This window comes from Mauremys reevesii, linkage group 4, assembly GCF_016161935.1.
Source record: "Mauremys reevesii isolate NIE-2019 linkage group 4, ASM1616193v1, whole genome shotgun sequence".
Classification (NCBI taxonomy): domain Eukaryota; kingdom Metazoa; phylum Chordata; order Testudines; family Geoemydidae; genus Mauremys; species Mauremys reevesii.
The window spans coordinates 84364324-84376759 of NC_052626.1; the positions used below are offsets into that span (position 1 = coordinate 84364324).

The 12436-nt window shown below is 42.6% G+C and overlaps 1 protein-coding gene across 8 annotated transcripts in view; it reads left to right on the plus strand.

Annotated features, from left to right (window-relative positions):
- Positions 1-8478: 8478 nt before the first annotated feature.
- Positions 8479-12436, plus strand: part of NAV2 (neuron navigator 2) — a 333951-nt gene continuing 329993 nt past the window's right edge. For all 8 annotated transcript variants that reach the window (XM_039534978.1, XM_039534979.1, XM_039534980.1 and 5 more), the window contains exon 1: positions 8479-8766. In XM_039534978.1, the coding sequence (XP_039390912.1) occupies positions 8509-8766 (258 nt within the window). In that variant the 5' untranslated portion in view covers positions 8479-8508. The remainder of the gene's footprint in view (positions 8767-12436) is intronic.

Consider the following 12436-nt stretch of genomic DNA (forward strand, 5'->3'; position numbering starts at 1 on the left):
GGCTCATTGTCTCTTTCTTTCTGTGATGTGTGTGTTAGTGTGAGCCTAGTCACCAATGTTTTCTTAGCTTTCCCAAGCAGAGGAGGCTAGAGGCAAAGACATGTCAGATATAAAATAACATTTAAACTAGTGCTGTGAATGGAGGGGAAAGGAGGGCACATCTGTTCCTAGGACAAGAATACCCAGATGTGTATCTTTTGGGAAGATGAGATTTGCAAGGATCATTCTAAAGTGGTGTATTGAAATAGTTATTCCGGATACTGTTAGAATATGGAGTCGCTATAATAATGCTTCACATTCCTGTGATGTTGCAGATCGCGTATAAGCAATAATGAACAAAGCTTCACAGCTCCCCTGTGAGGTAAGTGCTATTACCTTATTTTACATGTAGGGAAATTGACTTCCTTAAGTCAAACACGGAGTCTGGTTGAGTGCCTGGGTGTCTGTCTGGAGCCTGCTAGGAACATGAATGTGGGATATCTTCTGAGAAGACATGATCACGAGTCCAAAAATGACTGGAAGACAGTGAAATCACAGAAGTGGCTGTTGGTCAAAAGGTGCTTGGCATGGTAGCTAATGTTTGTGCCGCTCATCATGTACAAGTAAAGTATTTCCAGGATTTCCACTGACTACAGAGATCCAAAAATGGCCAGACAAATCACTTAGGAAAATTTCAGGGTATTGTTGAATGGTGTTGGGTAGACCAGTTGCTTGGATGCAACTGCAATACCTGCTGTTACTGTCCTCACTGGCACTACCAGGTGCAGAATGGCCTGATATAGGATCCAATGGTCAGGAGTATTGCTCGGTGCAATGGTGGTGCCAATATCTTTACAGTGCTTCTTATACTGTTGCAAGAAGTTTTGTGTGCAGACATGATAGGCCTGCTTTGCACCTTGTGTAGCGATTTACACTTGTGCAAAGATGATGTAAAATGCCACCATTATGATTTATTTGTTCATACCCCCTTGGCAGTCATTTTACACAGGTGTGAATGACTGAACAAAGTGCAAGATGGTGGAGAATCAGCCTGGTAGGTGTCAAAAATATTCCAAGGGTTTGCAAAGGTGATGGCAGGATCAAAATTCTGTAGTGTAGGCCAAGCTTCAATGGCAGAGCTGGGAATAGATCCATGGTCTTCTAATTTCCCTTGAGTACTATACAGAGAACTTCAATGCAAAGATTGATTTCCCTGGTGTAAGACATAGGGATGCCAGATCAGATAATGCATGTATATGCCTGTTTTCTAACCACTGGCCCATGCTCCATCCCTCAGTATCATAGCAAAAAATTGGGGCTTGATCCTGCAACCCTTATTCATAGAAGCAATTCTTATTCGCATGAGTATGGACTTCAAAGGGACTCCTTTCATGAGTATGACTTGTGGTATTAGGCCCTTGGTTTTTAAATAATATGACAAAAGATTGATTTAACTATTAAAAACACCTGCAATGCCAAAAATAGTCCTTGGCAGAACTCCACTGAAGTTAATGGAATTATGCCAGGCATGACTTTGCGTACAGTCCATAGGAAAACTAGTCTTCTGGCAACTGTAAATTTTGAAAAGGGAGTTTTTGTGGGAACAATATTGGTGGCAGATGACATTTTAGGTAGTTTTACACAGACTTAAGTGATTAGGCTGCGATTTGAGAGAGTCCCATAAATGCTTAAAGGAAAAAGAAAATATTGATAATGGTATCTTTAACCTGGTGAATGAGTTAAGCTCAATCATCATTGCTGAATTATAAGCACACTTAGCCAAGGTATTATTAATTATTATTAATAATAATAATTTTATTTTTACTTTTTCTGATTCCCCTTTCACTTGCACTGGTGCAACTCTGTTGCCTTCGTTGAAGAAGATGATTTTCACTAGTGAGAGAAGAATCAGACCCACTGTTTATGAAAAGGAACATAAAATTCCTGCACATTGCGTCCATTTATGTGTCAGATTTTGATTGTCATTCCCCCCACCCACACCCACCCCTGTGTTTTGGATGGAGCTGAAATCGACACAGCTGTTTGTGTTTAACAACTGCATATCATAAAGCTTCTTGTTACGCCTGAAAAATCCTGGTGCACCAGCATCAGCGTTTGCTTTCCACTCAAGTCTGAGGACGGTGCTTCTTGGTTAATCTATGCTGCACCAGCAGCAGAGGGAGGCCCAAAACATTAATTTTACATAGATCTGACAGAAATAACATCTCTTTAGGTTTCTTAGGGTCCGGTTGGATCCACTTTGGGAAACTTGATTTTTTTTTCTGTTCACTGATTTGTTTTTGCAAACATATTATATGTTAAGAGTAGGGCTAGTCAAAATATTGTCATCTCAACTGTTTTCCACTGGAAGATTGGGCTTTCAGATAAGTGAAAATTTTCACTAAAAATGTCTTTTTCCCCCACAGAAAATGTATTTATTTATGTCAAATAATCAGATGCCTGAAAAGCAAAATACTTCAGCCAAAAGCTACACTATTTTGATTTGGAAATGCAGCTGCGGTGTCTCATGGGATTTGTAGTTCAGTTGCCTTGTGTCCTCATTGTCCTCTGTGGAGATACCATAGCCAAGGACAGCTCCCCTCTGCAAGAGAGAAGACTATCGTGCATCATGGGAGATGTAGTCCAATCAGAGAACTCAGCCTATAGAGAAGAATGAGAGCATGAGGCACCCAAATGACAACTCCCATCTAGCATCATGACATTTCCAAATTAAAATATTTCATTTTTCAGCCAAATATTTTCAATATTTGAATTTCTTCTGAAAATCACTCCCCTAATTTCTCAACCAGCTTTAATTAAGAGCATTTTTCATAACATTAAAAATGCATGAATAAAAGCCAAAGTCAGGACAATTAGTTTGGACACAGGAAGCGTACATTTATACTAGAAAAGCAGCATTGTTTGACCCATAGCCCATCTTCAGTCTAATTTATGGCCTCATACAGAGTCCCCCCCACAGATTATTTTTGTTACTGTCATGAGTCATATGGTAAAACATAGTTCTCAAACCCTCAGGTGGTGGAGGATCTGCACAGTGTGAGTCCTCATGATATGGGAGTTAGATTTTAACCATTATAACCCATTTTTCCTTGCTACAGAAAACACTCCTGCACCTTAAATACACAGAAGAGGCAGCTTGGACATAAAATTAATTACTGTAACTTATTTTAAGGTCATCCTGGCACCATTGTTACCACTGGAGGTGAAGTTAATTATTAAAGCTTAAACTATAGGAGAATTGCTATGCTAGTTGCTTTTTAAAAGGAATGTAATCATCTCATATTCTATAAAAGGAAGCACACAGGAGGCAGACACAAAGTACAGGAACTGATGTAGTTCCCACAGAGATTTTGGACACCAAACCATGCTCTTTCCAAATTCCAAATAGAGGGGCAAAAAGAAGGGAAGCCATTATGAGTATACTGTAGGTTTGTCCAAAACCACAAAAGTTAGAAAGTCTGGCAATTCCAAGTTAAAGACCTATGGCCTCAGAGTCTAGGTGCTTCTCCAAATTCAGTACATACCTCAATGGGACGAGAGAGATTAAACAAACACTACATGTGTTTAGGAACAGATTCTCTGAAGCTAGCACAGGAAAGTGTTAATTCTACCTGTCACCCTCTCTGAGGCTTCTTGCTATGAAGGGAAGGTATTTAAGGGTACGTCTACACTACGGGACTATTCCGAATTTGCATAAACTGGTTTTGTAAAACAGATTGTATAAAAAAATCGCGCCACACACTACAAACACACAATCGGTGGTGTGCGCGTCCACGGTCGAGCTAGCATCTCGACTCTGACTTGCGCACTGTTGTGGGGGTAGCTATTCTATCCATCCCATCCCCGCCCCCCCCCCCCCCGCCCTTTTGAATTTCCAGATTGAGATCCCAGTGCCTGAAAAAATCAAAAAAATTGGTTCTGGTTCGTGGTCATGTCAAAATCACCTTCCTCTTCCTCCAGCAGCAGCAGCAAGCATTTCGCGCCTTTTTCCCTGGATTGCCCTGGCAGATGCCATGGCAATCATGGAGCCTGTTTTTTTTTTTTTTTTGTGACTGTGTTACTGATGTGCCGCTGCAGATGACAGAGACAGAGGCGCTCAGCAGCAGCAGCATGCTTTGCTTGCATGACAGCAGAGATGGTTACAGCCCATACTGCATCATCTACCAATCCATAAACCAAAAAAAAAATGATCATAACCCAGCTTTTGCACCATTTTTGCTTGTGTTGTTGTGTGCTGGCTGCTCCCTGCCCCAGGCTGGCCAAAAATGGGAAAATGACTCCTGAGTCATCCCTCTCCTTTAATCTAAAAAAATAGAATCAGTCCTGCCTAGAATATGGGCAGTACTAGAGAACCAACCAACCAGAGAGAGAGCACAGCTGCTCTGTGTCAGTGCAGAAAGAAATTATGCTGTATGCTATTCACAGGGTGCTCCTGCATCAACCCCACCTGTGTTCCGTCCGTTCCCCCCCTCCTCCCCTACTGTAGCATTGTCCCCCACTGGTGTGATGTGAAAGAAAGAATGAAGTGTGGAAGAATACACAATACTGACTTGAGAAATTGTTGAGGAAGGCAGTCCAAGAGCTGAGTGATAGTCCAGAGAGGAGAGTAGGAGTGTAGAGGAGAGGAGTTAAGTTTGTGGCAGACCTTCTTGGGCTCCCAGAAGCCCTGATCATCCCCTTCTTGGTTAATGTTGCCTAGAAGACTGCTTCAGTACACCACACAGCAGCCAGGGGGCATCCATGATTCTCTGCTAATGGCAGACATTCCATTCCTTAGCTGCCCTTTGACTTTACTGCCTAGTTTTTCAGTTCATGTAGGAGATTCACCCAAAGGATCTTCACAAACAGGTGATGACCATGATCACTGCCTGAGCAGGACTGTAGGAATGGAAGAGGGGACGATGAAGGGTGTTGAGCAGGGGAAGGAGGGCCTAGACAAAGATGGAACAGATGCTGGAATGGGCCCTGCCCAAGAGAATTGAGTTAAAAGGTTTCTTGCACTTTCACCTTTTCCCTTTGTGTGCATGAGTAGGGGCCAGTGTGACACATGTGGCAATCTCCAGGGAAGATAAGGTTCGTGGTTTTTTATTTGGATGCTTTTGACTGAAATATCGCCTTTTAAACATAGTTTATTCTTTCTTTAGTATTGGAAATTAACCAAGGTATTGAAATTGGGTGATTGAAAATCCCAGCCTAAATCGTTTTTCTAAGGAGGCTAAGTGAGTTAGATGCCCAACTCCCATTGACTTTCTGTTGTAAATAGGCACATTTGAAAATCCAAGCCTTAAGGAACAACTGAAAATAACTAATAATCTCCAAAGATGGGTCAAGGCAGAGGGATAAAACTTCAGGTTCTCCACCTTTGCAAATGTAGCCTGTAATGTGACATGTTAAAATGTTATGACATCATTTTGTGACGTGATGACATTGTGTCTTGCCAGCAGGACACTGTATCTCAGTGACATTGAGTTGCATCATTTGGATCTGGTAAAATAGTCACAACAGAATACACGCGCACAAAGGGTGCCTAGATTGCAAGGGATTAGTAATAGAAATTTCTACTTTTAGGTCCCTAGTCTGTATGTCACCCATAACGGAAGCAGAGACTGTAAATTATTTCATTTGTTGGCTGTTCAGTTGCCTATGTGGAATTCAGGTTAGATCCTGGAGGGTAGGTGTCCACATCATTAAACCACCAAAACAACTGGCATTCAGCAGAAGGCCTGGATTGGATTCTAGAGTTATTCCAGTAGGTAAAGATAGAGACAGTAGGGAGTATTCTGTGGAAACTTGACCTGTTCTTGTCCATGAGCATGGCCATTCTAGGGAATAAATATAAGATTCCTTCACTAGGGAATTCAATCTACCATCTTCAACAAACATAACATTCAATAGTCATTTAAAAAGTAGCACTAAAAGTATTTTTTATTTACTCAAATTAATTTTGTATATTTCTTTGTATCTGCAAGCTAGGTAGTTAGCTTTTCAGGATTCAGACAGATCCCCGAAAACTGGCAGAATCTTATGAAATTGGGGGAAGATGCACTGAATCTAATCAAACTCATAAGCAAAAGACAAAAAATAAAGATATATTATCTTTTCTGCTTCTTCAATAGCTTATGAATATTGCAAAAAACTAAAATTAGTAGCATTAAATAAGTTTTAGCTCCTACAACTACCAGACCTTTAATGTGGTAAATCTGACATTGGTTGTCAAGTTTTATGTTTGAATTTTTCTTCACAATAATTTCTAGCCAGAAGCTGTGCTTCATGCTGTGGCAGGAGAGAAAACATTGGAAGGCCTATCTCAGTGAGATGGAAGAATAGAGATGAGCAGTTTGTAATCTGAGATTAGTGGATAAAGAGACTAGAGGGAAAATACATTTACTGATAAAAAAAAATAAATTACCCACTTAGAGTTAATGCAAAGCATCCCACAGAGCCAGTGTATTTGACGGTCGTGGTGTCAAAATCAAAATAAATATTTAACATGTTGACTTTGTGTAAAATTACAGAAGCATCACATAACTCACTTTAATTATGGAGTCAGTAGCAAGTGCTAAGCAGGAGAGACAGGAGTTTGCAATGATAGCATGTCCAGACTTTGTATTTGTCTATAAATAACCTACTGGGTACTAGATATGAAACCTCTTGCAAAAATACTCCACAGTTTAATATGATCTGAGCAGGGGCGGCTCCAGGCCCCAGCATGCCAAGTGCGTGCTTGGGGCGGCATGCCGTGGGGGGCGCTCTTCCAGTCGCCGGGAGGGCAGCTCTGGTGCCTGCGGAAGGTCCACCGGAGCCGCGGGACCGGCGACCGGCAGAGCACCCCCCGCGGCATGATGCCGTGCTTGGGGCGGCGAAAAGTCTAGAGTCGCCCCTGGATCTGAGCTTAGGCTATCTGTTCAAAGAGGCAGTCTGTAGGGATTGTTAGGTGGGAAGTGGATAGTGGTTAGAACAGGAGGTGGGTTTTATTTTTTAACTGTGCCAGTTACCCACTATGTGACCTGGAGCAAGTCGCTTAGCTCTTCCAGTATCTTGCTGTAAAATGGGACTAATTATCCCATACAACCTTTGTCAACTGTTGGCATGATGGCAACCATCTTGGCCTAACTTGCTAGGAATTGAACTGGAGACCTCCAAAGATAAAGCATGAGATGATACACCTTGAGCTAGCTCGTGTCCTCTATGTATCAGGATAGAGCATTACACTTGGAGATCCTTAAATGCAAGGTGCTATACATGTGCAAAGTACTGCTAACAGGTTAAATTAGTAAGTCCTTATTCAGAGAAACTCCTTTACACTTTTTAGGGGGAGTTTTCCTGAATGAGGAATGAGTAAAAATTGAGTGATGATTCAGTCCCATGTGTTTTTATTTGAAAATGCTTTTTAAAAAAAATATGGCTTGGAAACTCTAGTGCATCCTTAACATTAGCACAGCTCAGCTGTGAGTGCTGCTGCAGAGCTGTTACAGATCCTGCTTTGTACTTGAGCACAGTCGCACAGTTCCCTGCCAGTCACAGGAGTTGAAGCCACTCCTCTTTTGCAGAGATATTTTGTTTCTGATTTGAGTTGAGAGGACCAATCAGAGGGCTGCACTGTTTCACTGTACTGTCAGATTGCAACCTTCCCCTACTCCAGCTAATCTCTGTAGCCTTCTTTGGTGTAGGCACAGCAGGCTGTCTCTAACAAACACAATATATTAGCAGTAGTGCTGAAGCCTGTGTCAGTGCCGGTGTTTAAAATGAGGTGGTGGCTGCTGTCCCTCCTATTTGACAGCTGAATTTTTACTCCGTGTTTCACGATCATCACTGGAAGAGCTGGAAAATTTTGTTGCCACTGGCATTTTTTTTTAATTTAAATGTCATCAATGGGCGTTTCTCCTTCTGCTCTAGCATCATTGTCCTGTTCACAGATATTAAGACTAAGCAGCTTGATTCTCTAAGGCTTGCATCCAAGGGCATCAGTCATTAACACACTGAGCTACATCTGCTTCTTGGCTAAGACTGAAGAAAGACATCTTAAGCTGGAAATCCTGCTTGCTCGCCGCTCTCTCTCTCTCTCTCTCTCTCTCACACACACACACTGCATATGCTGCAGCAGGTTCTTTTTTTATTCCAAAAGGCTGCCTCACTTTGGAGATGCAGTGACAAGATAATGAAGTAAAAGTCTCCCATTTCCAAGAGAGAAAATTATAGGAGTCAGCAATTGAAAGGGAAGAACAAGTTAAATAGCAGTAGCAACAGAAGAGGAGTGGAAGAAGGACAGTGGTTGAGAATTAAAATAAAATTAGAGGAAACAGGTGGAAGGCTCACAAGACACTGCGATAATTTAGGCTTAAGTGTCAGTTTTATTCATTCTATTATTTTCTAAGCAGTTTTTGGAGATTCCTAAGCAGTGCTATTTTACCATAGCGGCTTCCCAAACCTGCCTTTTCACTCTCCCTGGCTGCTGCTACTACTGTTGCTGCTGCTGACAGAAACGTGTTAGGAAAGCAGAAAGAGAAAATGCCAGCCATCCTGGTGGCCTCCAAAATGAAATCGGGACTACCTAAACCCGTACACAGCGCTGCTCCCATCCTGCATGTCCCGACAGCCAGGACCATCCCGCAACCCTGTTACCTGAAGTTTGGGAACAAGGTGGAGGTGACCAAGCCATCATACTCCAGCCAGATCCCCCTCAAATCACCTCATGGACCTGAGAATGCAGGGGATGGGTTTCCCCCCAGGAAGAGTAACTCTCTAGAGAATGGATTTGACACACAGGTTAGAAAAGTGTGGTGTTTTGAGAGGGGTGTGTGTGTGTGTGTAGGGAGGTGGTGTTCGGTGGAGGTGTTGCTATTTTTGGTGGTGGCAGGAGGTGATCTTGGTTTTTTAGTTGGGGTGGTGGCAGGGTGTTGGTTGTCAGGTGTGCTGTGTATTTGGGGTATGTGATTTGTATTTACAGGGGTGTTGACTGGGTGGGTGTGTTCTGCATTTGTGCTGGTCTCTGATGATGGAAGGGCTGTTAGTTGTGGTGGGTGTATTTTGTATATGGGGGGGATGGTTTGTGATTGTATGTGATGATGGGCAGGTTGACGTTCTATATTCAACTGCAATGTACAGAGAATATATTATCAGTCAGATTGTACCCTTGAATGCAACTGGCTACCTAGGAAATTCATGCTAAATGAAATTTTCCATCTTTAGACTGCAAATACATGTCATCAGAGACAGCACTTCATTTATAATATGCGGTATTTAGGTTTCACTTGAATGTTCATCTGTGTGGTTCTTTAAATATGTTGCTTTCCACTGTGAGAGAAGAAGTGTATGTTCCTTCACTTGTTTTATTTTTGCTAGTGTACTAACGTTTTCAGCATGGATCAGATTGCCTCTCTACTGCTGATGCCTCAATGTGCTTGACAGCAGTGTAAGCAGATAGTATGTTAGAGTACTATGGTGTGAGCAAAGCAGATGGTCCGCTGCAGCAGCAAACTGAACTGATTAACATTATATAGAGGTTGCTGTGTAGGCGTGTGGTGTATTTTGAAAATAGCCGTACATATCATGAACCTCCTCTGCAGGCATTTGAACCTGGGAGAAGGTGGGTGATGCACTGGAAATGGGGTCTTTTTGAATGAATCCTAGCTGTCCCCTCTTTCCTCCAGAATACTGGGTCATCTGTGCCATCTAGGGATTGCACACTGTGGCCTCATAACCTCTTCTCTTAGCAATAGCATGACTGCTGATTTGGTGCATTTGGCCTCCTGCTCTGCATTTTAGGATATGCTGCATTTTTCTGGCAGACAGGGTGACGTATCAGGCTAGTCAGGCCAGACTAATGTGACTGTACCAGTTCCTGAGGGATTGAAAGCAGAAAAGGGAGACATGCTAGTGGTGTCAGGGAGGTGGCAGCAGACAGACTGACCTTTGCATCACAGCATGCTCTTAAGAGAGGAACAAATGCTATTCCTTCTAATCCTTGAGTTTTCCCTTCTAATTCCGAAATGTCAGCAAAATCTCTGCATACACTGCTTGCTATCTCGCTGAGACGTGCCTTGGTTCTGTATTAAGTTTTCATTGCTGCATAAATGTTTATTATTCATTGGTATTGTCTCATTTTAAATAGTAATTTAGGCATAAAGAGACTATTAGAGTTGTGGAGTTTTGGGAGGAGGTATTTTAACCCATATATAGATGTGAAGCACATGTTTGTATATCATACTGAAGTGTGTGTTTTAGCAAGGCAAGAATTTGGCAAAAAAATGTAGGAGTTACTTATTGAGTTTGGGGTAATTTCTTGCCACAATCTGTGGGAGAAATCCTAATTTATTAGCAATGCGCATTGACTTATTTGGGTCCAGATCTCAGTAGGTGACTAACACCTCTTAGGATTGGTCCAGACTGTATATGATTACGTATTTTTGGTGTTATGTTAACTGGGTTAAAACTCTGGTAATCACATTTCTTTTATGCTCTGTTTATTGTTCCCACCCTAATTATCTCCATGCCCATGTGGGTATTATGCACAGCTGTTCCCACCCAAGATACTGACGCGGGACATTGATCTACACCTAATGAGTTTTTTCCAGACCAATTATATCAGAGCTAGTGTTCTCTTCCCTCCTCCCCCACTATGAGGGTTTCTCCTGTCAGATGGCAATAGTATTTTCCTCCTAAAAAGCATGCAGCTGCATCCAGGTAGAGGAGACATAGGACTGGAAGGGACCTCGAGAGGTCATCTAGTCCAGTCCCCTGCACTCATGGCAGGACTAAGTACTATAGAGGATGCCGAGCCTAATAGTCCCACACAGATTGATTCTGGAACAGTTCACCCAGGACTAAATATATCTAGAAGGTTCCCAGAGCCTACTTCTAAGGAGTGAATACACATGTCCACAGCAATATTTCTATCTTCGGTACTTGTATAGCCCCCACTACCAGAGTAGCTGAGCACTACTACTGAGAGGTACTACATCTTTGTAGTTCTCCTCACAACATACCTGTGAGGTAGGGAAGTGTTACAGATGGGGATCTAAGACCGAGAGAGAGACTGAGTGATGTGCCCAAGGTCCCAGGCGTAGTATATGGCAGAACAGGGAATTGAACAGGGAATTGAACCCAGGTCTGGAGTTCTAGGCTGGCAATCTTTTCTAGCAAATTTGGTCAGCGACCTCTAGTCAGGGGCTTTGCCAGTGCACCTCAATCCCAAGCCATTGTCCATGGCTGTTTTAGTGTTGGGCTCCCCTACCTTGAAATCTTAGGTCCTGTATGGTACTTTGGAACATGACTGCTGAGCCTCTGGCCTAGCTGAAATACTCTTTGTTTTTAATTTGATGATAGTTTCGGCAGTCACAAGCCCTAGGCCTGGGTGCCATGTGTCATCCTGTTCACCCTACAATTTGCTACCCTCCTTGACTGCCATGATGACACCTTTCTTGTGGTCTGGGATGGGCAGCTTCCCTCTCCTCCTAACCAAGCTTGCACTTCAATCCGGCCAGAAGGTAGCTCTGAAGGGCTGCAAAAATCAGACTCTTCTCATTGTCACCTTATGGCAACCTGTAATGTGAAGTAGCCCAGAGAGTGGCAGCCATGAGGGTATTCTTAGATCTTGTCTCAAACATGGCAGAAAAGTGAGCTGGTTGACCCTGTCTGCTGGGTCTTTCATCATGTCCTGTTTTGTAAATATTTTTACTGTGTTGTTGCTATTTTCATTGGGCAGAATTTTGGCTGGCTGTGTAGTTTACTTTGTAAAAAGTCATGCACTTAACAAACTCCCAGCAGGCAGAGGAAGCGTTGGGAGGAGACTGAGTACCCCACTTCCAGCACCATTGAAACACAGTTGTTGCTCTACAGGTGCTGCACTGGAGGAGCCAGCACAGGGCATATTGGGATGTGGTCAACGGATCTGGAGTGAGGTACATATATTAATGGCTGCTGTGCCCAGCCTTCCTACAGTAAGGAAACAGGTGCACATTAATGTGGCTTCCGATGCATACATTCTCTCCAGTTACTCTCTGTCTAGGAATTTATGCCTTTTTCGTAGTATCTGAGCTCCTATTTGGAGGATGGTTATGCCTCTTTCCCTGTACTTGGCTCTGTGATTTATTGTGGGGAAGGAGCCCTGTTTGTTGTTTAGAGCAGGAAATTAGGAGTCAGAACAACTGGGTTCTAGTCTAGGCTGGTTTCCGTGTGTGTCAAGTCACTTGCACATTAATAATATTGGATGCCTCTATTTTTGAGTGTGTAACCCTGGATATTTTGAACTTGATTTTCAGAGGACCTGTGCAGTCATTGCTCCCGCTGACATTAAGTGGAGTTTGGGGGTCACAAAAATTCTGAAAATCAATCCCAAGTTGTCATCAAGATGGGAACACGAAAATCAATGGCCACTTCTGATTATTTTGACTTTTTCTTTCTCCCTAATCTGTAAAATGGGGATAATGCCTATATT